The sequence below is a fragment of the Lithobates pipiens genome, unplaced genomic scaffold (assembly GCF_037356315.1).
Source record: "Lithobates pipiens isolate NorthernLeopardFrog02 unplaced genomic scaffold, aLitPip1_a1.2 Scaffold_18, whole genome shotgun sequence".
NCBI lineage: Eukaryota > Metazoa > Chordata > Amphibia > Anura > Ranidae > Lithobates > Lithobates pipiens.
In genome coordinates this window covers 295,145,471-295,169,951 of record NW_027507758.1, presented here as the reverse complement: position 1 = coordinate 295,169,951, position 24,481 = coordinate 295,145,471, and the positions used below count along the sequence as shown (strand labels likewise).

At 41.8% G+C, this 24,481-nt stretch overlaps 1 protein-coding gene across 1 annotated transcript in view; it reads left to right on the top strand.

The window, feature by feature from the left end:
- FOXO3 (forkhead box O3) overlaps positions 1 to 24,481 on the top strand; it is a 107,778-nt gene that overhangs the window by 71,382 nt on the left and 11,915 nt on the right. The window contains exon 2 of the mRNA XM_077487149.1: positions 17,640 to 19,053. Coding sequence (XP_077343275.1) covers positions 17,640 to 19,025 — 1,386 coding nt within the window. The 3' untranslated portion in view covers positions 19,026 to 19,053. The remainder of the gene's footprint in view (positions 1 to 17,639; positions 19,054 to 24,481) is intronic.

Genomic DNA, 24,481 nt, shown 5'->3' with positions numbered 1-24,481 from the left:
TTTTTTTTTTTTGTTTTATAGTGCAAAAAAAAACAAAACGCAGGGGTGATTAAATACCACCAAAAGAAAGCTCTATTTGTGGGAAAAAAGGATGTCAATCTTGTTTGGGAGCCACGTCGCGCGACCACGCAATTCAGTTAAAGCGACAGTGTCAAATCTTAAAAAGTGCTCTAATGTTTGGCCAGCAAAATGGTCAGGGGCTTCAGTGGTTTAAAAGAAAAAAAGTCCCTATGTAACCCATTTGTTAAACTACTACTACTACTACTACTACGTATTCGCTCTTCCACTGACACTAGCGTTTGTCAACTGTGCTGATTGGTTCCTAATCATGTGTTCACACGAGTTCTTTTGCAAAAAACAAACCGCCTGGCTCAGCTGTCATCACGTCTTGCCCACAATTAGTTGAAGATTGCAGGCTGCAGCTCTCCTGATGACATCATTTAAAGTGGAAGTCCATGCTAAAACTAAAATCCCTGCATCGATAGGCACCCCCAGTTTAACTCTAAAGCCGCGTACACACGGGCGGACTGTATGGCCTACTTAGTCCGTCAGACAATCCGACGGACAGTCCGTCCTACTTTCGAATGAACGGACTTGACCACACACGGATGCACAAACAGTCCGTCGAAAGCTTGCGCGATGACGTGTACAGCACGTACGACGGGACTAGAAATAGGAAGTCCAATACACAGCAATGCAACCTTTCGCTGTGTAAATCCTTTCTGAGCATGCGCCATTCTTAGTCCGTCGAACTAGCCTACTCACGAGCGGATTGTCCGCTGAAACCAAAGTATGACGGACAGTATTACGGAAATTCCGAAATACTTAGTCCGCCAGACTGCACGCTGAAAAAGTCCGCTGAAGCCCACACACGAGCGGACTGTCCGCTGAAATGTGTTTCGACGGACTAAGTTGGCCAGACAGTCCACCCGTGTGTATGCGGCTTTACCTATCTAGCCCTGTAAAGAAAAAAAAAATCGGTCAGCCACGGCTTTGCTGTGTAGGTGGGGGCAGAGGACACGTCCGACAACGGAAGCCCCATAGTAACTCTATTGGTGATGTCACTTCCCATTCATTTTACAGCAGTTGTTCGCTGGAGATCGGTTTGGTTCAGATCAGCTTCAGAAAAGGTATATATACTGATTTTTTTGATTTCTTTTTATTTCATTACTGGGTTACTGTTAGATCATGGGTGTCTATAGATGCAGGGATTTTAGTTGTAGCATGGACTTCCACTTTAAGGGCCGGTTCACACAGCGGGCGATGCGAGGCGACACGACTCGCCTCGCTCCCGCAAGTCGCCCCCGTTCTGTACAATGGAACCGTTCTGAGAGGAGCGACTCGAGTCGCTCCGACTCAGAAAAAAGGTTCCTGTACTACTTCTGGGCGACTTCGGGGGCGACTTGCATTGACTTCTATACAGAAGTCCTCTGCAAGTCGCCGCTGAGGTCGCCGCGCCTGCAGTGTGAACCGGCCCTAACGGTTAAGGGTAAAATGTAAAAATTTGAAACTTTTTTTTTGGTTTGTTTTTTGTTTTTTTCGATTTTTATATGCCCTTGAACAATGCAGAAATTGCTGCTTTTTTTTTTTTTTTTTTCGTTTTATGTATATCTTTATTTATTTCTTTTTTCATTCCTTATTTCAAACACTTGAGAAATGAAGTCTTCGTATTAAGCTGAGTAAAGAGCACTTTTTGTGTTTTGATATTTTGGTTTTGACCAAAGAATGCGGTTACCATAGAGGCAGTGACTTTGAATATCCTAAAAATCTCCTTTTTGCTTTGCATGTCAACTTATATAATGCAGGAAAGAAATGAAGTGTCACGCACACCAGTCTCAAGGTTAACGACCTACGCATGTTCTTTTTATTATGTTTTTCCAGGCAAAAATTCAGATTTTCTAAGGATTCGCTCAACCATCTTTTTATTTAATATGTTTCAGAACTGGAAAAAAACTTTTTTTTTTTTTTTTTTTTTTTCCCTGTCTTGTCAGAAAAGACAGCTTTCCAAGTTTTTGCTGATTTTGTAATAATAAGGGTTTCCTGCTAAAGTACTCTTGCTTTTTTTTTTTTCTTTTTTTTTTTCTTGGCATGTGAATTCCTGACAAGTTCATAAGCTTTCACAGAACGATGTGGTATGGAAGTCAGGCAGAGGTTGAACATTAACCCAGTCAGGGTTGTGCTTTTTGGCATTGAGAACTGCTGTGAAATGAATATGTTAATGAGACGCGCTGTATATGTTGTTGTATCTTGAAGTGAAGGCATCCTTTTTCAAATTCTGCCTCTCTTACAAAATAGCTTAGACAGCTTAACCCCTTCACACCGACGTAACGCAAATATGCACCCTTGGCTTTAATGGGTTGTACCGGGGTGATGCTTGCAGCCGCACACATCACCCTGTTTCGGTTTGGGGAGGTTCGGGGCCACTCTGTGCAATCGTTGTATTGTCATCGTCTTGATTCTTGGCATTCCATCATAGTTTTTTGATGGTAAGGAAGATCTGCAGAACTGCAAAAGCGGCCATCTTCTTGCTCCCTGTAGAGGGCATTTACCCAACCACTAGCTGATGCCTACCTACCGCCTTCTTACTGTGGCAGGACAGCTGCTGTCATTCATTATAGTCGGTTAGTGCAGTGGTCATCAACCCTGTCCTTGGGGCCCACTAGCAGGCCAGGTTTGCAAGATAACTGAAATACATCACAGGTGATATCATTTGCTGCTCAGTGATTGCAGTATTCTAGTCTGCATCTCCCCAAGGTAATACATAAAACCTGGCCTGTTGGTGGGCCCTGAGGACAGGGTTGATGACCACTGGGTTAGTAGGTCCTGGCCAGTGATTTGTGGAGAAAACCTGCTAATCAGCTTGGTGACTGACAGTACAGAGCCCTGTGTTTACTAACAACACAGGGCTCTGTACATGGAGCAGAGATGTGACACGTTACTCGCATTACACCTTTTAGGCATACAGTTAACTCTTTGCTTGCCCCTAGATGTTAACGTCTTCCCAGCCAGTGTCCTTGGTACAGTGACCGTGTATAGCAGTGTTTCTCAACTTCAAACAGGTCATATTTTCAGGATTTTCCACAGATGAAACTGTTGTGACAATTACTAAGGCAGTGAAACTGATCAAATCACCTATGCAAAATAATTGAAAGCCTGAAAACATGACCCGTTTGGGGCACCTTGAGGACTGGAGTTGAGAAACGCTGCTGTATAGTATTAGCACTGACTACTGTATTAGGTGTCCTTTTATGAAGCGGTGAAATCTATTCACTGCTTCATTCTCCGGCATTCACAGAGGAGATCTTTCTCCTCTGTATGCCAGTTTATAAAGCAGAGTAGATCGCTTCACCCTTGGAGGAGTGAAGTGATCTACAAACGCTTCTAACACTGGAGAGCAGCCTCTAATACTGGAATCTCGTGAGACTTTACGAGATTACAGTACTAGCAATTCACCGATACACAGAGATGTCAATTTATTAAGCAATGACACATTATCACAGCTCAATACACTGACACGGTGTGATTAATGTTAGTAAAATAAAGCGTCCCCCTACATAATATATACATGTATACACACACAAACATTATATATACATGTATATACACACACATAATAAATATATATATATATATATATATATATATATATATATATATATATATATGTGTGTGTATGTATGTATGTATGTATACACATAAATATGACAGTGGGACATGGTTACAGTGTTGGGGGGTCTGAACAAGGCATAAGGAAGTTAATTATCTTCCTCTTTCCTCCTCAGATCCCCCCACATTCTCTCTTCACTCCCCGATTCTCCACCTCTGAGCTTGTGAATCAGGGAGTGTGAATTCTGACACAGATCGCCAGTGAAGCGCTGAGATCCCAGCTTCATAAACTGCCTGTTACTGTGTCATTCTATGAGGATTCTCAGTGTGCGGAGATAATCGGCGGGAGAACAAGTTCAAACACTTCTCCCCCGATTATCTCTGGTTCATAAACTGTTTATGGGCTGTGATCAGCGGCGATCCTCTGGATCTCCACTGATCACTGCTTCATAAAACGGACACCTCAGTGGCAGTTAGTCAGTTCCCACCCAGTGTCCGTGTCAGATTGCCCGCCACACTGTCACAGTCCCACTAGAAGTCACTGATCACTGCCATTACTAGCATAAAAATAAACAAAAATTACAGTAGATAATACCACTGTTTGTAGATGCTAACTTTCACGCAAACCAATTAATATACACTTTATTATTTTTTTGTTTTGTTTTTACCAAAGACCTGTAGCAGAATACATTTTGGCCTAAAATTTTATGAAATCATTTTTTTTTTTCTTTTTAATTGGCTAGGTTTTATATCAGAAAGTAAAAAAATAGTTGCTTGTGTTTTGTTTGTGTGTTGTTGTTTTTTTTTTTTTTTTTTTTTTTTTTTTTAACCCTAGAGGTGATCAAATACCACTAAAAGAGAGCTGTGTGTGTGTGTTGATCTACATTGAATTTGCATACATTGTTCCATGACCGCACAATTGCCAGTTATAGTAGCACAGTGCTGAATAGCAATAAAAATAATCTGGTCATAAGGGGAGGTAAAACCTGGAGCTGAAGTGGATAATTACCATAACCAGTCAAGACATCTAATGTACTGAAGGGGGTGTTTGAATTGTTTTATGATGTTCTTCAGACAAATGCATCTATATTTTTATCTGACAAGTAACATGCTACAGTCTCTCCTTTTATGAACTTTGAAACTTGTAGTGTTGCATCAGTTCTAATTAGTGATCACTCAAGGCGGGGAGGCTGTGAAAATGCTTTTCCCCAGCTTACAGAAGTCTGGTGTCCCTTTCCCAAGTTGCCCTTCATGCATTCAAACCTAATGGAAGGGTCTCCAACAAGCTTAAGAGCCGGTTCACACAGAGGCAGCGTGACTGCCTCAGGCGACCTGCACACGACTTCAGCGGCGTCATGCAAAATGACTTCTATACAGAAGTCAATGAAAATCACCTGAAGTCTCCTCAAAAGTAGTACAGGAACCTTTTTCTAAGTCGGAGCGACTTGAGTCGAACACAGGAGAGTATCTGATAAGCATTCAGCCATTCATAGAAAACGATGTATCCTAGCCATGAATACAAAGCTTCCTCTGATTTGCTGCGTTAGAGGTTGTGACATCAGCTCACCTCTCTGACTCAGGGTGTGACATCATAAGGGGCGGGGTCACCACGTGGCATCACCCGGTGACCCCGCCCCTTATTCCTATACAAGTCACCGCACAGTGCATCCCTGCCATTAAGGCTGGAGAGAGCGTCATGTCAACATCGGAAGAAGAAGTAGCAGAAGGCGGCGGCAGCGACAGAAGACCGGGCCGACACTAGTACAAGAGCTGGAAGAAGAAAGCGGAGGCCCGACAAGAAGAGCCGAAGAGTGGGACAAGACCCCCGAAGTCGGCGGCAGCAACGAAGGAGAAAGCCGGGCTCTTCCGCTAGTAAAAGAGCTAGCAAAAGAGCAGAAGATAGCGGAGGAGTCCGGCGAGAAGACCCCCGAAGACGGAAGAAGACCCCCGAAGACGGAAGAAGACCCCCGGAGCTGTCTAATAAATTCCTGTGTTGTGGTTTTTTTTATGTACGCTTTTTTCCCCCCCAGGTGAATGGGTAGGGGTACATCGTACCCCATATTCGTTCACATAGGGTAGGGGGCCTGAATCTGGGGGCCCCCTTATTAAAGAGAGCTCCCGGATTCTGATAAGCCCCCCGCCGGCAGACCCTGACAGCCAACGGCCAGGGTTGTCGGCAAGAGGCCCTTGCCCTCATCGACATGGGGGACAATGTGCTTTGGGGTGGGGGGGCACAGGGCCCGGCCTGGTAGGCCACAGGGCACAGCCTGGTACACCTCAGGAGGGGGGGGGGGGCTCGCTCGTCCCCACCCCCTTTCCTGACCGGCCGGTCTGCGTGCTCGGATAAGGTTCTGCTATGAACTTTGGGGGGACCCCCACGCATTTTTTTTTCAGTGTACGGGTTCCCCTTTAAATACATACTAGGTGACGGGGCTAGTGAGGTGTCAATCTTGCCGATTGAGGTGGCGACATTCACTTCCTTCGCTAGTTCTGTCTACCTGGAGCCACGTTCAAAATGAACAGACTTTTCTGTGTGTGTGGACAAGTCCGTTCATTTCAAAAGTCCAGCAGACTCCCGCCATAGTCCGGTGGATTGTCTGCCGGAAAAGTGCGGTCGTGTGTGGGCAGGTCCACTCATTCGGAAAGTCCGGGAGACTTCCTCTGCAAAGTCCGGCAGGTTGTCCGCCAGACTAAGTCCGCTGGATAGTCTGATCGTGTGTACGTGGCATTTACAGGTCTTGTTCCTCCCACTGCCAGTGACTGGGTATTACAAAGAAACAGACTAACAAGCTAATTTTTCTGCCACTCTGTTCTCTCCACCTGTCTCCTCTCCCAGTCAGAGCTCTACCCTGGAGTCAGCATTTTGCAGTCTGTATTCAGCAGAGTAAAGTACTTGCATTAGAATTCAGAGGTCTCAAACTGGTGGCCCTCCAGCTGTTGTGGAACTACAAGTCCCATCATGCGTCTTCCTGAGGGTGTAATGCATGTAACTGTCCGCCTAGCAAAGCCTCATAGGAGTTGTAGTTTTGCAACAGCTGGAGGGCCACCAGTTTGAGACCCATGTATTAGATGCTCCGCCTTTTTTTAACCTAAAGTGAGAAATGCATTTGAAATCTGGGGGTATGGCCAATTTAGGTAATTCTTTTGGGGAATAACCAATCATGTTATAGATATCTATTAGACTTGATGTCTCCCCTCCTTGATTAGGTGATCAGCATTCACCAAACCCATAACCATGCAGAAAGTGTGTTTTTTTTTTTTTTTTTTTTTTTATTATCCCAGATTATCTAAGCACATGGTTATTTAGAACCTTATTCTAGGACTACGGTGCTCAAAATGTGCATACATACAGGCATACCCCACTTTTAACCACTACAATACAGGGCACTTTCGCCCCCTTCCTTCCCAGCCCAATTTTCAGCTTTCAGCGCTCTAGCGCTTTCAGTGACAATTGCGCGGTCATGCTACACTGTACCCAAATGAAATTGTTATCATTTTGATCGCACAAATAGAGCTTTATTTTGGTGTTATTTATTCACGACTCCGTTTTTTTTTTTTTTGCGATATAAGCGCAAAAATAGCGGAAATTTGGAAAAAAAACAATATTTTCTTTTTTCTATTTGAAAAGAAATCCAATAAAATCAAATTTTGTCATAAATTTAAGCCAAAATGTATTCTGCTACATGTTTTTGGTAAAAAAAATTCCGTTAAGTGTATAATAATTGGTTTGTGTGATCACGGACATATGTACGCAAATGATCATGTACATATGTGTGCAGGTGATCACGTACATATGTGTGCAGATAATCATTGGGACATGTGATTTTAGTGGGACATATGTGGGGGACATGTTTTTATTATTAGGGACATGTGTTTTTATTATTTGGGGACATGTATGTTTTGGGGACATGTGTGTTTTGGGGACATGTGTGGGGACTGTGTTTGTACTGTGTGGTGTGTTGTGTGTTTACACTACACTGATGATCAGTGAGTAAAAAGCTGTAAAAAGCAGCCCATACTCACTGATCATCAGCCGGCTGCAGCGTTCTGCTCTCCTCTCCTCAGCGGTGACTTCCGTGTGAGGAGAGCCGATTGCCTAGCAACCGGCTGTTTGTTTACATCACATGACGGCCGTGATTGGACACGGCCGTCATGTGATCAGGAGGGCCAATCACAGAGCCCTCCTGCCGATCTGAGATGTGCCGTGTCCGGGTGACACGAGCACATCGGGATCGCGCCGCTGCGCGGGTGCGCGCGCGCGATCCCGCTACTCCTGAATGACGTTCCTGAACGTCCTATCAGGAGTAGACGGCTCCCACCCGGCCGTATATATGCATTGGCCGGGTGGGAAGTGGTTAAGTACACAATGGGTTTATTTACTAAAGCTGGAAAGTGAAAAACCAGGCTCACTTCTGCATAGAAACCAATGAGCTTCTAACCTCAGATTGTTCAATTAAGCTTTAGTAATAAAACCTGGAAGCTCATTGGTTTCTATGCAGAAGTGAGCCTGATTTTGCACTTTCCAGCTTTAGTAAATAAACCCAGTTGTGTACTTAAAAGTGGGGTATGCCTGTAATCTGTTAGATTGGACTGGTTATGTCCTCTTGGAACCTGCATCTGTTAATGAGAAGCAGTTAAAGTATTTACTTTTTAGATTGTAAGCCCTCTGACTCATCTTGTATTGAATTGTGTAACCAGAAGGTGTTCCTTTTGGATTTGTGTACACTGGGCTTTTAATTATTTGGTAATCAACCATTGTATTGGAAAGGAACATTTTATGATCAAATGTTAAAGCCCAACTCCAGATCCAAGAATGCCTTTAGTTAGATCTTCCTGCCAAAAGGCAGAAGTGTAAAAAGCCAGTGGGGGCCTCCTTTATTCTCAGGCATGCCTGTCTGTATGTAGTGAGCTAACGCTTTTAAATCCTTTCTTCTATTATTGAAAGTAAAGCTAGAATCAGAATCGTGTTTTTGTCTCTCCCAAGTGACATGTAATGCTGCTTTTGCAGCAGTTAAGCGTTACCATAAATATACACCATATTTTATAGGATAGTGCATTTTCACAAATAAAGGTGGGGTACTAGGCCTGTCTTGGTGTTCTTAGAAATAATAAAAATGTAAAATCAATACAAGATACCAGACACATTCGCTTTTACAGCTTGTTTGGCTTCCCAACACAGACAAGAGCGATCACTTGGGAATCTGGTGGCAGAGCTGTTTTTGTGCAGTTAACGGCAAGGTTTTTATGTGCAGAGCTTATTGGAGAGTATTCTGAAATAGTAGCTTACATATGCAGTAATTGATGAGATAAGATTTTGTAAATACGTGTGTGTATATGTGTGTATATATGTATGTTTATATTTATTTATATATATATATATATATATATATATATATATATGTGTGTATGTGTGTATGTGTGTATGTGTGTGTGTGTGTGTGTGTGTGTGTGTATGTGTGTATATATATATATATATATATATATATATATATATATATATATATATAATAATATTATACGCACAAATGTTCTTAAGATGTGAACAGTGTGGCAGAAGTAGTTCTGAACTATTTTAATGCAACATATGTGATCAGGAGTCCTTGTCAAAAAATAAGTATCTTCTACCTAATAAACACTTGTATGACACAGGTTGCCACTAGGGCACTTGCCAGACAATTGTATTTGCCTCTTTCACACCGCAGCGCTAGTGTGCTGTGCATTGCATCATGTCTGCATTTTTCTGCACCACATGTCACCACACAGCAGCGCAACACACTCTGCGGCCATGCATTGACATGAATGGTGTCACTATGTTGAAAAATGAAAAACCATGCATTGCGATATGTACGGAACTGTGCATCATGCTGCTCCCTGCCAGAGCCAACACTACACTATCCTGCATGGTAAAACACTGCAATCTTCAATACAGGCTCGTGTGAACTTCACCTTAGACGAGACAGTTGACACACATTCTTAGAAAAAGTTTAACGCTACGATGTATACACGTATAAACCATATGCAATAAAAATTAATAATTTCTCCAGTTCTTCAAAGTGAGAGAGAGAAAAAGAATCGCAAGCCTCCGGCATGATGACCAATCCATGCATTTGTTACATTTCACCACCTGCTCACTTAATTTAGTTAATTAGCTTCATGTATTATTGATTAGTCAAAGGTATGCTGGGTGGTTGAAGTAAACACTGTGATGACATTTGAAATGGCTACGCTGACACATCTTTATAGATATAAAATTATAGTTTTATGCTAACAAGTTTTATAGCCGATGACCAAAATCCCATCAAACTGGATTTTCAAGATCTAGTTTTTCATGCTGTTGAAGAGTCTCACAAATCTGTCTGCATCAGACAAATAAAACAATGCCCGAGTACAATAGAAAAAAAAATCATCTGCAATGCGTGTGCATTTGCTCATTTTTACACCTATTACCGTGCTGCAAGAAAATAAAAACTCTCAGCCAGCCAGAAATCCAGTGTGCTTCTACCTTCTAGCTTTCTTTTTGAGCTGACAACACACCCTGGAATTCTTAGACTGGATGACTGGCACAGACAGATTTTTACAAAAGTGTCTCTTATGCATTGTAAAAGTTGTGCAGTATGTGCTAAATTCATGTTCTGTTTTTTTAAATCCCTGGCCACTATAACTTGCGATCCCCTGGCCACCCATCTTTTAACATCCCCGGTTTTGAAGTATATTTGCAGTGAGTGGCGACTTAATTGTGACTCCAGGTCTGTCCCCCCCTGTGACTTGCAGGCTTTGCAGGCGAGTACAGGTTTACACTACCATATATACGCCCCAATCCCGTCCGCATTCTGCCTATTCAACTGCAATTCTTTTTTGCATGATGGGAATTGTAGTTTCTTTTAGCGGAAGTCCAGATTTATATATATATATATATATATATATATATATATATATATATATATATATATATATAATTATAAATAATCTCGGGCTAAACTATAAATGGCCTTCAGTATGTGCCAGAATTGAATGTGCGACTGTTTGCAGAATGGAATGTTCTGAAAAGCTGTCCAGCGGGCACAGACTGCAAACAGCTGTTAAGGTCCTGAAATGTGCTCGCCTTACCAGCTTCATATGTTTACAATATTTCCAATGAAGGTCCTAGAAAGCAGATACGCACAATGTTTTCTTTGGTGTTTCTCAGTTTTAGTGTGTGTGTGTGTGTGTGTGTGTGTGTGTGTGTGTGTGTGTGTGTTTTTTTTTCTCTTCTGATCCTGAAAACCATCTATTCTGAAGGTGAAATCTCTTACAAATATGTATACTTGTCAAAAGCAATTCTAAATCAAATGACTGTTGGAAACAAAGTTATCATTAAGGCTTGAGTTTATTAATATTGCCTTTTGAGAAGAATTGTTTTTTTGGAGGATGAAAGGACTGCTGTGCGCCAGACTGTGGTTAGCATTGAAATTGTGGTTAGCTCGTATTCCCTGTAAAGCCACTGGAAACCATGAACCTAACTGGAAGTCACTGCATGTTGCCACAGATTAAGAATTAAATGGCCTTTTTATATTTTAAAAGCTCATTTGCCCTTGTGATTCAAGAATAGTTAGGTTTTGGTATCCCAGACTGAATCTTAGTTTGACAATTTCAATAACTGTAATTCCATAGAATAAAGCCATAAATATAATAACACTATAAGCACCATAGAATTGGCAAAATATAGCAGGCCAGAAAACAAATGCCAAGCATAACAAACATATGTTTACCTGTTAAAGTGATACTAAAGTCTCTGTGTTATTTCTAACGAAAAACAGACATGGTAGACTTACCTGCCCTTTGCAATGCTTTTGCATAGAGCAGTCCAGATCCTCCTCTTCTCAGGTCCCTCGCTGGCGCTCCTGGCTCCTCCCTCATTGAGTGCTCCCACAGCAAGCACTTGCTATGAGGGTACCTAAGCTGAGCCACAGCTCCGTGTGTCCATTCACTCACAGAGCCATGGCCCCACCTCCTTTCTCTCCTCCATTGTCCCACTAACTTTGACAGCAGCGGTCGCCAATGATGCCGCAGCTGCTGTCTCAGCCAATAAGGAGGAGAGCCGAGTCTCTCGTGCAACATCACAGGATTGAGTTGGGCTTCAGGTAAGTATTAGGTGGGGCTGCTGCACACAATGCATTCTATACATTAAGATAGAAAGCCTTCTAAGATTAAAAAGAAAACCTTCTGCCTTTACAACCACTTTAAGTCCTCCCTTGTGTAGACCTCTAATATCCTTGAGGCTTTTTGTGCCACCATCTTTGGATGTCATGTCAGCAGCCCAAGCAAGTCAAGTCTCACTCGAGTGCCTTTTAGTATTCGCCTTCACTCTATATAAAAGGTTATGTAGGTAAGTGCAGGGAGGGTTGAATTTGCTGGGCAAGCACTGAGTAAAGCTGGCCTTCGATGGATCAAAATTTAGCCAGTTCAGTAGGGACAGGCCAAATTTTGATCCATCTATAGCCATTTCTGTTTAAGAAGAATTTACCTAATCAGCACTGATCAAGCACGAATTTTCCATCGTTGATCAGTGTATTCTGCCAGTGGAGGATTCTCACTGTAAGCAAGACAGCAACAACGCACCAGTGTGAAAGGACCCTAAATGTTTAGATTGAATTTTGAGTAAATGTTGTTCTTTGAAAAATACCTGGTCCTTGTGTGTGTGTGTGTGTGTGTGTGTGTGTGTGTGTGTGTGTGTTTGTTTTTTTTTATTTTTTTTTTATTTTTTTTTATTTGATGTAGAAAGAGTTACCAACAGTGTTCCTTGTTTACATAAAGCCTGACAGCTTTTGATAATGCACACAATACTGATCTGGTTGATGCTGTCAGCTTGTGTATTGACACCACTGTGCTGCATTGTATACCATGTCAGAAGGTAAATATAGGTGAAAGGCTTGCAAATTAGTTTTATTGAATGCTGTCGTGCCAACATACACAGAATATTCTATATAAGAGGGCCTGGGGGATCCCAGGGTTGATGGGGCATATGTTACATTTCATGTCAAAAACTAATTTGTATGCTCTAATCTACTGTTGGATGGAGACATATTCAATAAATAGTGTGTGTGGGGGGGGGGTCTGTTATTTTAAACACTGTGGGGTTGATTTACTTAAAGTAAAGGTGGTTTTTCTATAAAAATAATAAACATGCTATACTTACCTGCTGTGTGCAGTGAATTTGCATAGAGCAACCCAGATCCTCTTCTTCTCGGGTCCCTCTTCTGTGCTCCTGGCCCCTCCCTCCTATCGAGTGGCCCCATAGCAAGCAGCTTGCTATGGTGGCACCCGAGTCAGTGTCCCTGTGTCCATTCAGACATGGAGCTTCCGCCCTGTGCCCTCTCTTTCTTGATTGGCTAGCTGACTTTGATTAAGAGCAGCAGGAGCCAATGGCGCCGCTGCTGTGTCTCAGCCAATCAAAAGGAAGAGTCTTTGATGGCCAAGACACTCGTGGACATCGCTGGACAAATATGGGGCTCAGGTAAGTATTAGGGGGCCCGCTACACACAAGGCTTTTTATCTTAATGCAAAGAATGCATTAAGATAAAACACCTTCTAAGTTTACAACCCCTTTAAAGTGGCTGTAAACCCCCCTGATTCATTTTTTCTTAGAGGTAAGCCTATAATGAAGCTTGCCGATATATACTGAAAATATCTCTTAAATGTGCACAGTTTATCACCGAGATCATCAGCGCATGTGCAGTAAACAAACGGACCTCCGTGCCGTTTCTTCCCCAGCGTGTGCTGTGATTGGCAGCTCCCTGCACGCATGCGTGGGATTGACATCATGTGGATCTGGCCAGTCAGTCGGAGTCCACTCCCCTGGAAGGAAGACAGGCGAAGATGGATGCTTCCGCCAGTGGGGACATCGAGGGCTTCATACTAGCCCATTATTTTACTTTGGAGGGGAGTAAAGAGGAAGTAAAATCCATCAGGGTTTACTTCCTCTTTAAGTATGGAGAGTGCAAAATCTGGTGCAGCTGTGCAAGGTTACCAATCTGCTTCTAACTTCAGCCTGTTCAATTAACCACTTAACCCAATGAAGATTAACTCCCCCCCCCCTTTCATGACCAGGCCATTTTCTTTGATACAGCACTGTTACTTTAACTGACAGCTGCATGGTCGTGTGGCGCTGTACCCAATGAAATGTGTCTTTCTTTTGGTGGTATTTGATCACCTCTGCTTTTTTGTTTTGTTTTTATTTGCGCTGTTAACAAAAAAGACCGACAATCGATCTTGGGTGCTGACATCGTTGTCGCCCTGGATAGGTAAGTGTCCATATTTTAAAAGTCAGCAGCTGCAGTATTTGTAACGGCTGACTTAAAAAAAAAAAAAAATGGTGGAACTCCGCTTTTAAAGCTGGGTTCGCATAGCAGGAGATTGTGGCTAGTTCACACATCTCGGCAGCGGCGCTGGTGAAAATTTCTTAGGAGCCCTGTGTGTCTTTTGGTCCGAATGCAGCTCAAAATTCGGGCTGAAATCGGACCTGAAACGGTGAATGGAGACGCACCGGACTCTTGCTGTGAGCTGCTGCGCGTTCCATTGTGAACTCAGCTTTACTAAAATTGCATTTCCATGTTGTGTACTGTGGGAGACCAGATAAAGTGAATGCAGGTTCTGCGTTTAGTGGGACAAACAGAGATCTATACTCAGACATCATAGTTAACAAAAAAAAAATACAAAAACGTGTAAAAAAAAAAAAAAAAATGGCCAGACTCGGTGGACCACTTTGCCATTTATTTATCAATTTATTTGTCCTACTATCATGGTTTTTATACCATTAATTAATTCATTTTAACAGAAAACATTTTTCAAACTTTTACAAAAAAAATAAAAAATCATATTTTTCAAGTTGCGCCATACTTCACATAATTCATGTTCCTTCATAGATATTTCTGAAGCACTATAATAGTCATGAGAGTGCTTTGCTAAACAAAAATGCAATTAAATAGTGGGAAAATTGTGGCAAGTTCATTATCTTGGATGGAAAGTTTGTGTTTGTTTTTTTTTTTTTTTTGTTTTTTTCCTCTATTTTGCTCAAGGTGCCATAAATTCATAGTAATGAGTAAAAATCATTTAAAAGTAGAAAACATGCACATTACCAATTAATAACAAAACATACACTTTCATAGAAGATTCATCATCAGTACCAAAGTCTAAATTTGAAGTTCTTTTATCTCTATAACAATGCATTTGACAGTTGCTTAAATTGAGCTCCCTTGCTTGTAGGAAATGTAGAAAAAAAAATATGACAGCAATTAAGTCTTTCTGCTATAGTCAGTAGAAAAACTTAAGCTGGCCATACACCTGTAGATTATCTGTAAATTTTCTATGGTTAAATGGAAAAAGTGGGAGATTCCTCCATCCACACAGTTTAGTGAACATGGAGAAATCTGTTGCACTTTTTCCATCTAACCATAGAAAATCTGCATATAATCTATAGGTGTATGGCCAGCTTTAGGCTTCATGTACACAGCTGCTGGTAAACGGACGTTTAGGATAAGTTGGGCATTTTTTTTCAGCTTCCCCTGAACTCTCCTCTGTTAACTTATCAGTACATGTACACAGGGTCATTTTATAGTAGTTTCTAAGCAGTTGAGTTTAGAGGCGTTTTTTTTTTTTTTTTTTGTAAAGCAAAAAATGTGTTCAGGACGGATGTTCAGAGGCATTTGAAACGCCAAACGCTTGTAAACGCATTTAGCCGCAGTTCGTTTTACAGGCGTTTTGTCATTTTTGACCATTTAAGAAAAAAAAAACGCTTCTAAACGCAGCATGTAAACACGTCAAAATGTTTTTAAATGTTTGTTATTATCTGTCAAGTTAAATCGTTCAGGAGAGGCTGTAAAACCACCCCGTGTACATTAAGCCTAAGGCAAATGGTGCAGTAGTTAAAACCACCCACATCATTTGTTATACAGCAAGCAGAGATTCAAAGGCAGCCAACAAATTAGATTATCATTTTGTTGAAGGTGATGGGCATATGTTGCCCATAAACAACTTCAACTTCATTAAAGCAAAACACGCTCTCAAATGTTGAGTATTGTGATATTTCTGCTGTGCCTAAAAAGGTCAGGATTTGAATTCTTTAGGCAGGTTATTGCACAAGAATATTTTTTGGTTTGTTTAGAAAATATCCTTGTAAGTACATCTGACCCTTTAGGCCCCATTCACACCTGAGTATATGGAAGCTTGAAGCCTGAAGCTACAAAACGCTGGAGGGGAAAAAAATCAATTATTCTCTATGGAGATGGTTCACATCTTCACTCCAAAACGCCTGAAGCGCAAACAAGTTCTGGAACTTTTTTTTTTTAAGGCAGATTTGGGCGTTTTTCTGCTTTTTACATTGGTGACCTTTTGACCTGCACAAAACGCATTAAAAACTGCCGCAAAATCGCGCAACTTTCTGCCTGAAAGCGCTACGCTCAGGTGTGAATGGGGCCTTAGTGTTGAGTGGAGAAGCGTAAAGTATCCAAGGAACTAGCCATGTTCCAGTATTGGCATTGGCCGAGAATCATTCCATATTTAATAGATTAACGCCCAAGTTATATGAAAGAATATTAACTTTAGCTTTTATGCCTGTATACTGAAGAAGAGCAGTTTTTACATACAGTACATGGGCCCATTGACTCGGCAATAACCTTATCTAATTAAAATAATCAGGAATTTTTGGTGATAGTCTTGCAAAAAGATATATTTTTTTTTTTTTGCCATCTCTAAACAAAAAGCACAGTTTTTACTCCCTTAATCAGTTTTTTTTTTAAAAATATGATTCTGGTACACGGCTGTACTTTTCCAATTGAATAAAATGTGTGGGTTTTTTTTTTTTTTTGGGGGGGGGGTTCATATTTTCCGAAACGAACAAACATTGATGCTTAAAAAATTTAAAGAAGCAGGAGTTGGGGATGAGCAGAGTAAAGTGAAGGTTATTCAGAACAAACTATGAGGGCCAGTTCACACACTCACACACATTTAGTTTGAATGGGCTCAAATCACAATTCACCGCACCCAAAAAGTGCATGCACTACTTTTGGAAACGTACGGCAACCGGATCTCATGCTACGATGTGATCGGTGCAGGCAAACGCACTGTTTGTGACCTGTGTTTGGGGGTGTCGCTAAGTAAATATTGACACCTGCTGCAGGTTGCAACTGCATTGCATTTGAACGTAGTTCAGGGAACGTGCACAGAATGGTACCTACATAGTAGTACATCCAGTGGCCACAACTGGTTTATATAAAGAGGAATTCCAGCCCCCCCACAAAAAAATTAAGTCAGCAACTATAAATACTGCAGCTGCTGACTTTTAATATACGGACACTTGCCTGTCCAGGGAGCCCGCAATGTCGGCACCCCAGCAGATCTTCAGATCGGCTGTTGGGTGCAGCCACCACCATTCCTGGCAAAGGAGCCCAGTAGTGCAGCCCTTCAACTTTGCAGCCGTTTCCCCACTGTGCTTTCTAATTGGCGCGGTGGAGAGAGGAGGGGGCTGAACTTCAGAGACTGTGGTGCCGTCTCCGGAAGCGGGAACAGTGGCTGTCAAAATCAAGTACCCATGACCCCCCCCCCCCAAAGGTGCCAAATGTGGCACCGGAAGGTCTGGGGAGGGGACGAGACGGATAAGCGGACGTCCCACCTTTTTAAATGTCCCAACCACCCAATACAGATAGTAAAGGTTGTGTGTGCAAATAACCTGTTTTTCCTTTATTTATTTTTTCTGGGATGTTGAAGGAAGCAAAAGGGAAAATCTCTTCTTAGTTGTGCTCAGAACCAGCATCCCATGAGTGTACCCATTTCACCTCATTTTACGTTCCACATTGACACCCATAACACTGGTCCCCCAAAAAAATGGTGCATTTTACCGGTGGGGACATAGACAGCAATATTAACCTGACAACCCTTCTAAAATGTTCCTCACTCTATCCAAAGCATTAAAAAAAAAATTGTCTTTACATACATTTTTATGTATCCGCTGGCTTCATTACTATATGATTAATGTGTCCCATTTCTTTTTATTTCCTCAGAATTCAATACGACATAATTTGTCTCTGCACAGCAGATTTATTCGAGTACAAAATGAGGGCACAGGAAAAAGCTCTTGGTGGATGATCAATCCAGAAGGAGGGAAAGGTGGGAAGGCACCTAGGAGGCGTGCGGTGTCAATGGACAACAGCAACAAATACACTAAGAGCCGGGGAAGAGCAGCAAAGAAAAAAGCATCAATGCAGGTGTCCCAGGATGCTGCAGATGATAGCCCATCACAGCTGAAATGGCCAGGAAGCCCAACATCGCGTAGCAGTGATGAGTTGGATACTTGGACAGATTTCCGTTCCCGTACAAACTCTAACGCCAGCACAATAAGTGGTCGTTTGTCTCCAATTCCAGCAACGACTGAGCTTGATGACGTTCAGGATGATGATTCCCCTATTTCTCCTATGTTGTATAGCCCTGGCAGCATGTCTCCATCCATAACAAAACCATCCACAGTGGAGTTGCCAAGGATAACTGATATGACTGGAACCATGAATTTAAACGATGGTCTAACAGAGAATCTTATCGATGATTTGCTGGATGACATTTCCCTCACTCCGTCACAGCAGTCATCTCCTAGTGTTGGCATGCAGAGAAGTTCCAGCTTTACTTATGGCACTAAGGGCTCAAGCATTGGCTCTCCATCCAGTAGCTTCAACAACACTAGTAGCTTCAATTTTCCATTGACGTCTCTTCGTCAGTCTCCAATGCAAACCATTCAAGAGAACAAACAAGCAACATTTTCTTCCATAAACCATTATAGCAACCAGTCTCTTCAGGACCTGCTGACCACTGATTCACTTAGCCATAGTGACATATTAATGACTAAGTCTGATCCCCTCATGTCCCAAGCAAGTACTGCAGTCACTGCTCAGAATTCTCGTAGAATTATTCTGAGGAGTGACCCCATGATGTCGTTTGCAGCCCAGCCTAATCAAGGGGGAAGCCTGGTTAATCAGAACTTGCTCCACCACCAGCACCAGTCCCATAACTCATTTCTTGGTGGCAGTCGTGCCTTGTCAAACAGCATAAATAATATTGGTTTAAATGACAGCAACAATTTAGACTCGTCCAAACACCAGCAGCAGTCCTCAGTCACTCATTCTATGCAAGCCCTCTCAGACACACTCTCAGGACCCTTGTACTCCACAGGCATGAACCTTCCGGTGCATGAAAAGTTCCCAACTGATTTGGACCTGGAAATTTTCAGTGGGAGCTTGGAATGTGACATGGAGACCATCATTCGCAATGAATTAATGGATGCAGATGGGCTGGATTTTAACTTTGATTCCCTCATCTCTGCTCAGAATGTCAGTCTAGCAGTGGGAAATTTCACAGGTGCTAAGCAGACATCGTCACAGAGTTGGGTACCAGGTTGAAGAAGCGATGGAAGCATGAGCTTGCCAGGTCAGTGTCCACCTATAAAACTTGTATTCTTAAAAGTATAATCTTATTAACCAAGATTTCAATAATAATTTTAAACTATATAAACAAACACTTCAGTGATGAAAGATGCTGGTGAAAAGCAAGCCTGACTGCATGGTTTTGAATGTTTTTTATTATTATTTTCCTAGCATGATTGATACATACTAGGCTCAAATAGGGCAGCTAAGTGCATAGCACTTCTACCTAGCCACTCTAGGGTCATCGGTTTGATTCCCAACAACACTACCTGCCTGGATTTTGCATGTTCTCTCTGTGAGGGTTTCTTCGGGGTACTCCAGGTTCCTCCTACACTCCAAAGACATGCTGGTAGGTTAATTGGCTCCTGTGTAAATTAGCCCTAGTATGTGTATGTATGAATGTGATTTAGGGACCTTTGATTGTATGCTACTTGAGGGCAGGGGCTGATGTGAATGTACAATATATATGTAAAGCGTCACATAAATTGTTGGCGCTGTAGAAGTACCTGTAATAATAAATAGGCAAAAGAACTTGGTTATGAAAATATTTGTGCAGTGTTGTGAACTGAACCTTGCCCCTCTGTCCTACTTTAAATTCACCCTCTTTGGAAAATGCTACTTGGATTACTGTATTAGTTCAGTGCATTTGAGTCGCAGATCTGGAACAAGCAGGTGTCGTAATTTTTTATCTCTATACGTTGTTCCAGGTCCAGGTCAGACTAAAAGCATTAAAGTGACAGCCAGGCTACTAGCATGTTCAAAAAGCAGGTTATGAATGGCAGCTCTCATACTTTTTTCTCAAGAAAGGATCATTTTTAAAGGTGAACTGCATGCACATACAAAATACATTATTGCATGCAGTTCTGTTTTCATTAATATATCAATAAAACTCCAGGAAAAAAGAAAAAATATATACTCAGCAGGGCTTTCCTTCCGCAAGGATTAAATGCTTATTTTTACCAATGGCACCAGGGAAGAGGACCTTTACCTACCTTTCCTTTTTAGTATGTACTGGAGTAAGCAAGGTGAATGAATTCTTTAGTCTGCTTTTACTATGGCGACACCGGGTGGGGAAAGGTTAGGGGACCTGTAGTTGTTACTGAATTGCAGCACTGCCAGAATGGGATCTATAGTCAATCTATAGTCAACAACCCAACGATTTGTAGATAGAGCTATCTTAGGTAAAATTGTTTGCAAACAAGGAAGCAATTAGTACAAATCCTATAATTCTAGCGTGAGTATTGTGAATACATGACAGTGCTGATTGTGTTGGAAATAATGCAGGACTTTGGAAGCGTATGAAAAATCTAAAAGTCAGTATATTTATTTAAAAAAATCATTGCATTCATTTGAAATACTACCAGTGTAGTTGGAGTAGTAAAATGTATTTTAGGCTCCATGCACACTGAAGCTCAAAAAAGCTTTTTCTGGACGCCAGATTGCTGGCAGAAAACGCTTGTTGAAAAATGTGCTTTTAGCAGCGTTATGTACTAGCGTTTATGGGCGTTTTCAATAAAAATACACAGAGGACACTCCAAAAATCCCACAGTGCATTCCAAACTCCCACAATGCATTGAAAAAATAGAATGCCAAACACAAATTAACGCGTGTTTATGAGCGTTTAAGAGTTTATGAGCGTTTTTTGGCAGTGAAAAACGGCACTTTGAACGCGGATTTCTGGCATTCAGAAAAAAGCCCATAAACTCCACTGCTCATTAAAGCTAAAAAACTTCCATGTGTGCATGGACACATAGGCTAACATAGAGTGAAGTTTATGGGCTTTTAAAAAAAAACGCCCAAACTCCAATAAACTGCAGTTTATGAGCTCCAGTGTGCATGGAGCCTTACAGAATGTCCCAAATCCTCTTGCGCCCCTAATGTTAGTAATTCTTCTGCAAAAAATGCAAGCTGAAATGTATGTGTCCCAGACATCTGTTGTGTACCTGTATTTTTGCGGATAAAACAAGATGATGTTTTCTGATAACATACCACCAACTGCTACTTACCTATTACGCTAGAGATCTGATTCCTGTGAGGACAAACCTTGCACAACCCTGCCTTGATTCGCCCATTATTGCTTTATGTACGATTTCTGTTTTTACACAATTAAATGTTACATAAATTATCCACTTGCATAATTTAGAACTTTAAACATCCAATTATTATTTTTTTCTTGCATAGTGTTACTGTTGCCTTTGTGCCAATGTGCAACATGTCTTCTGTACAATATGCCAACTAATGTTCTGTGTAGGAAAGCTGGAGGCATTCATAATCATTCAAAAGCATGTTAAAATATAATTCTAAATTATACATTTCCCCACAGTCCTGAAAAAGTTCAACCAAGCTATGTCGGTGATAATTTTTTTTTTTAAACCCTTTTAATTTGTTTAAGGTCTGATCTCCAGCACTTCAAACAATAGAAACCATCAGATTAAACAAAGCAGGGTGTTTGTAGAATTCTTAACATCCTTTGGTGGATGATGCTCCAGCATACATGAAGTTCATTCACCCAAAACCAGGACAGCACTTAAGCTCGTTCGCTGCCTTGTAAAGAGGAGCTGTCAAGCTGACTCCTTTACCAGGCTCAGTAAATCGCTGCATTCCTTCAGATGCTGTATGCACTGCACTCTTTCTCAAGCCAGGTGCACCCTCCCCACTCTTTCCTCTGATAGTCTTATAGAAAACAAGAACAAGGCTTGATACTCTTAAAGTGGAGGTAAAATCTAAACCTACTCCGGCCCCTGTTTTTAAGCCTAATTTATCTAACCCTGTAAAGAAAAGATCGCTATAATTGCCTATTCTGGAGCCGCTCTGGTCTGTGGTGCCTTCTGTGTGCAGGAGAAAGCCAACAATGGCTGGGACATGATGTCATCCATAGACTTCCTGTGGGGTTTCCATATTCAGCTGCCGCTGACCATTGAGGCTGGGACAGGACCCGAGCAGCTTCAGAATAGGTAAGTATAGTGATCTTTTCCTTACAGGGCTAGAATGGGGATGGGGGTAGGTTTAGAGTTAGGTTTTGTCTTGTCTTCCACTTTAAGCTTCATTCTGGTATTCTCTAAAATTAGGAAGAGTAGAGAGGGTGCTGGGTGGAGCAATAACATATACCAGCATCCCTTCATGTTGAGCAAAAACCTTTCCCAGCATCCCACCGTGTTCCTGCCTTCCATGTAGTAAGAAATATCACATGACCAGCATACATCCAGTAGAGGGACTTTTTTGCAAATGAAGGCTCAAGTCTAAGGACCCATATGGATGGGAGAAAAACATGCCAATTTGTACAAATAAAGTTGGTAACCATGGGGGGCTAGCAGAGACAGCAAAATCTGGTCATAATTTATCAGTCACATGACAGCAGTTGATGATTAAATTGAGATTGACCTGATGCTGACACCCACAGAGGTGTTTTTGTTGTGACTTGGAACAAAGGCAGTGTTTTACACCACTGCCCATGGGTACTATTTTACTGAAATAGCCAGGTTAAGCTACAGTGGTGGACACCCCTATGGGGCGCCGCCCCCCTAATCTCCATGCACTCGACCCCTAATCTCCATGCAGGGCACAGGACGCATTGATTTCTATGGGTTTTGTATTTTGGAAGCACATGATCAGAGCCTGAGGCCCCAAGTCCACCTACTTGTATGACAGCTAATTATTATTCGCTATGGTCTTCCTGCTTCTCCTCCCTGCCAATTAGGAAGTGGGTCTTGAGACCCGATTTGCCGGAAGGAGAAGTGACCAGATTGGCCAGGAGGAGAAGCAGCTGGGACTTGGATAGGGTAAGTAGAGCCAGACAATCGGCCAATCGGGGGTGCCACTGCTAAGCTAGATGAGCACTAAAAAATGTTTAGTATCTATTGAGCATCAACAAAGATACATGTACAGTGCTGCCTAAATTGAATTTTGTTTCCATCTCTGGACTGTTTCTGGTTTACTTTATTAGCAAGTAAGCTAATTTTATCTGACAGCAAGCGCTGTGTGTAGGGAAATGCCCAAATGCCAATACGGCTTCTCTGCTTTGTTTTTTTGCCATATGTTGTAAATCATATGTTGTAGACACATTTGATCATAATATCATTCATGTATACAGAGACCGTCCTTCTATAAAAAGTGCACTTTCATTTATTTTTCTTTCTAAAAAAAAAAAAAAAAAAAAAAAATCAAGGAGGTTTGTGAAATATAGTACCAAGCCAAGAACATATTTGCTCTATTTTCAACACTGCAGCAACCTTGATGGTTGGTAATGTGTGCTTTGACAGTTACAGCACAAGAAAGCATTATTCTTTTGTAAATATTGTTCAGGGGATTGCACTTGTCATAGGTGAATGATTTACCTTCTCTGTCTAGCTTTGTAAAGGTAAATCTGTACTCCACCCACACTGTTAGTATTCATCTCTGCCATGTTTCAGCAGTGACAGATGTTGGATGTAATCGGCAATGCCTTCTCTTGTATGGTCTGGCCAGCAGGTGGGACACTTCTTTGTGCACAGCTATAATAATAGGTCCTTGTTAACTAAAATGTTTATTTGATAAGTTAGCTCCCTGTGTCATTAAGCAAGTGCCTCGGGACCAAAAAGCTGCAGTACGTTGTCCTGAATATGCTGCAGCACGAGTTACCATGCTTTTAACCAAGATCATTTTTGTTCAATTTCCTTTTATATAGCTCTTCCGGAAGAGATCAGAGAGAATGAGTTAAAATACATTTTTAATAACGAAGTGTTAAAAAAGGCCTTCAACTTTCTCTTGCAGTCTTGGTTAGTGGCTTTTTTTCAGATTTTACAGGGTAGAAGGGAAAGGTGAGGAGGAGAAGAAAAACATTGAGGAAGGATAGACAAGCTTATTTCTAGGTTGTCCCTCACGGTCTTGTCAAATCTTTCCTGTCTAAAATGTCCCAGTCAGGAAAACCACTGACATCCTCAACATATGAGACGGGTGCTTTGAGGGCATGTGGCCTGGTATGATTCGGGGGCGGAGGAGTGAGCATGCGTCCTGGGCTGCATGCTTGGATAAGGGTCTGGTATGAATAGAGGGGGCCCCCACACTATTTTTACTTAAAAAAATAAAAACAAATGTCATGCGCCCCCCCCCCCCCAAAGTCCATACCAGACCCGAAGGGTTTTCTTGTATGCATGTGTGTGTGTATACATACGTACATATATTAAGGATGTGTCGGATACGGGCTCCTTAACAACCGGCTGTGCTCTCCTTGTTAAGGACGCTGGCTGGTGCCGGTGTAAATATACCACTAGTTTTCACTACTAAAATACTGCTTCACTTAAAGAAGTCCAGCCTGAGCTTTTTAGGCTGGGCTTTTCCCAAGGGTCACAGGAGTGCAATTCATCTTCACTACAATCAGTCGAGGCAGCGTGTCAACCTGAGTTAGGAAGTCTGGATCCGCCAGCTGCCTTGACTGATGGCAGTCTCGTCAAGCC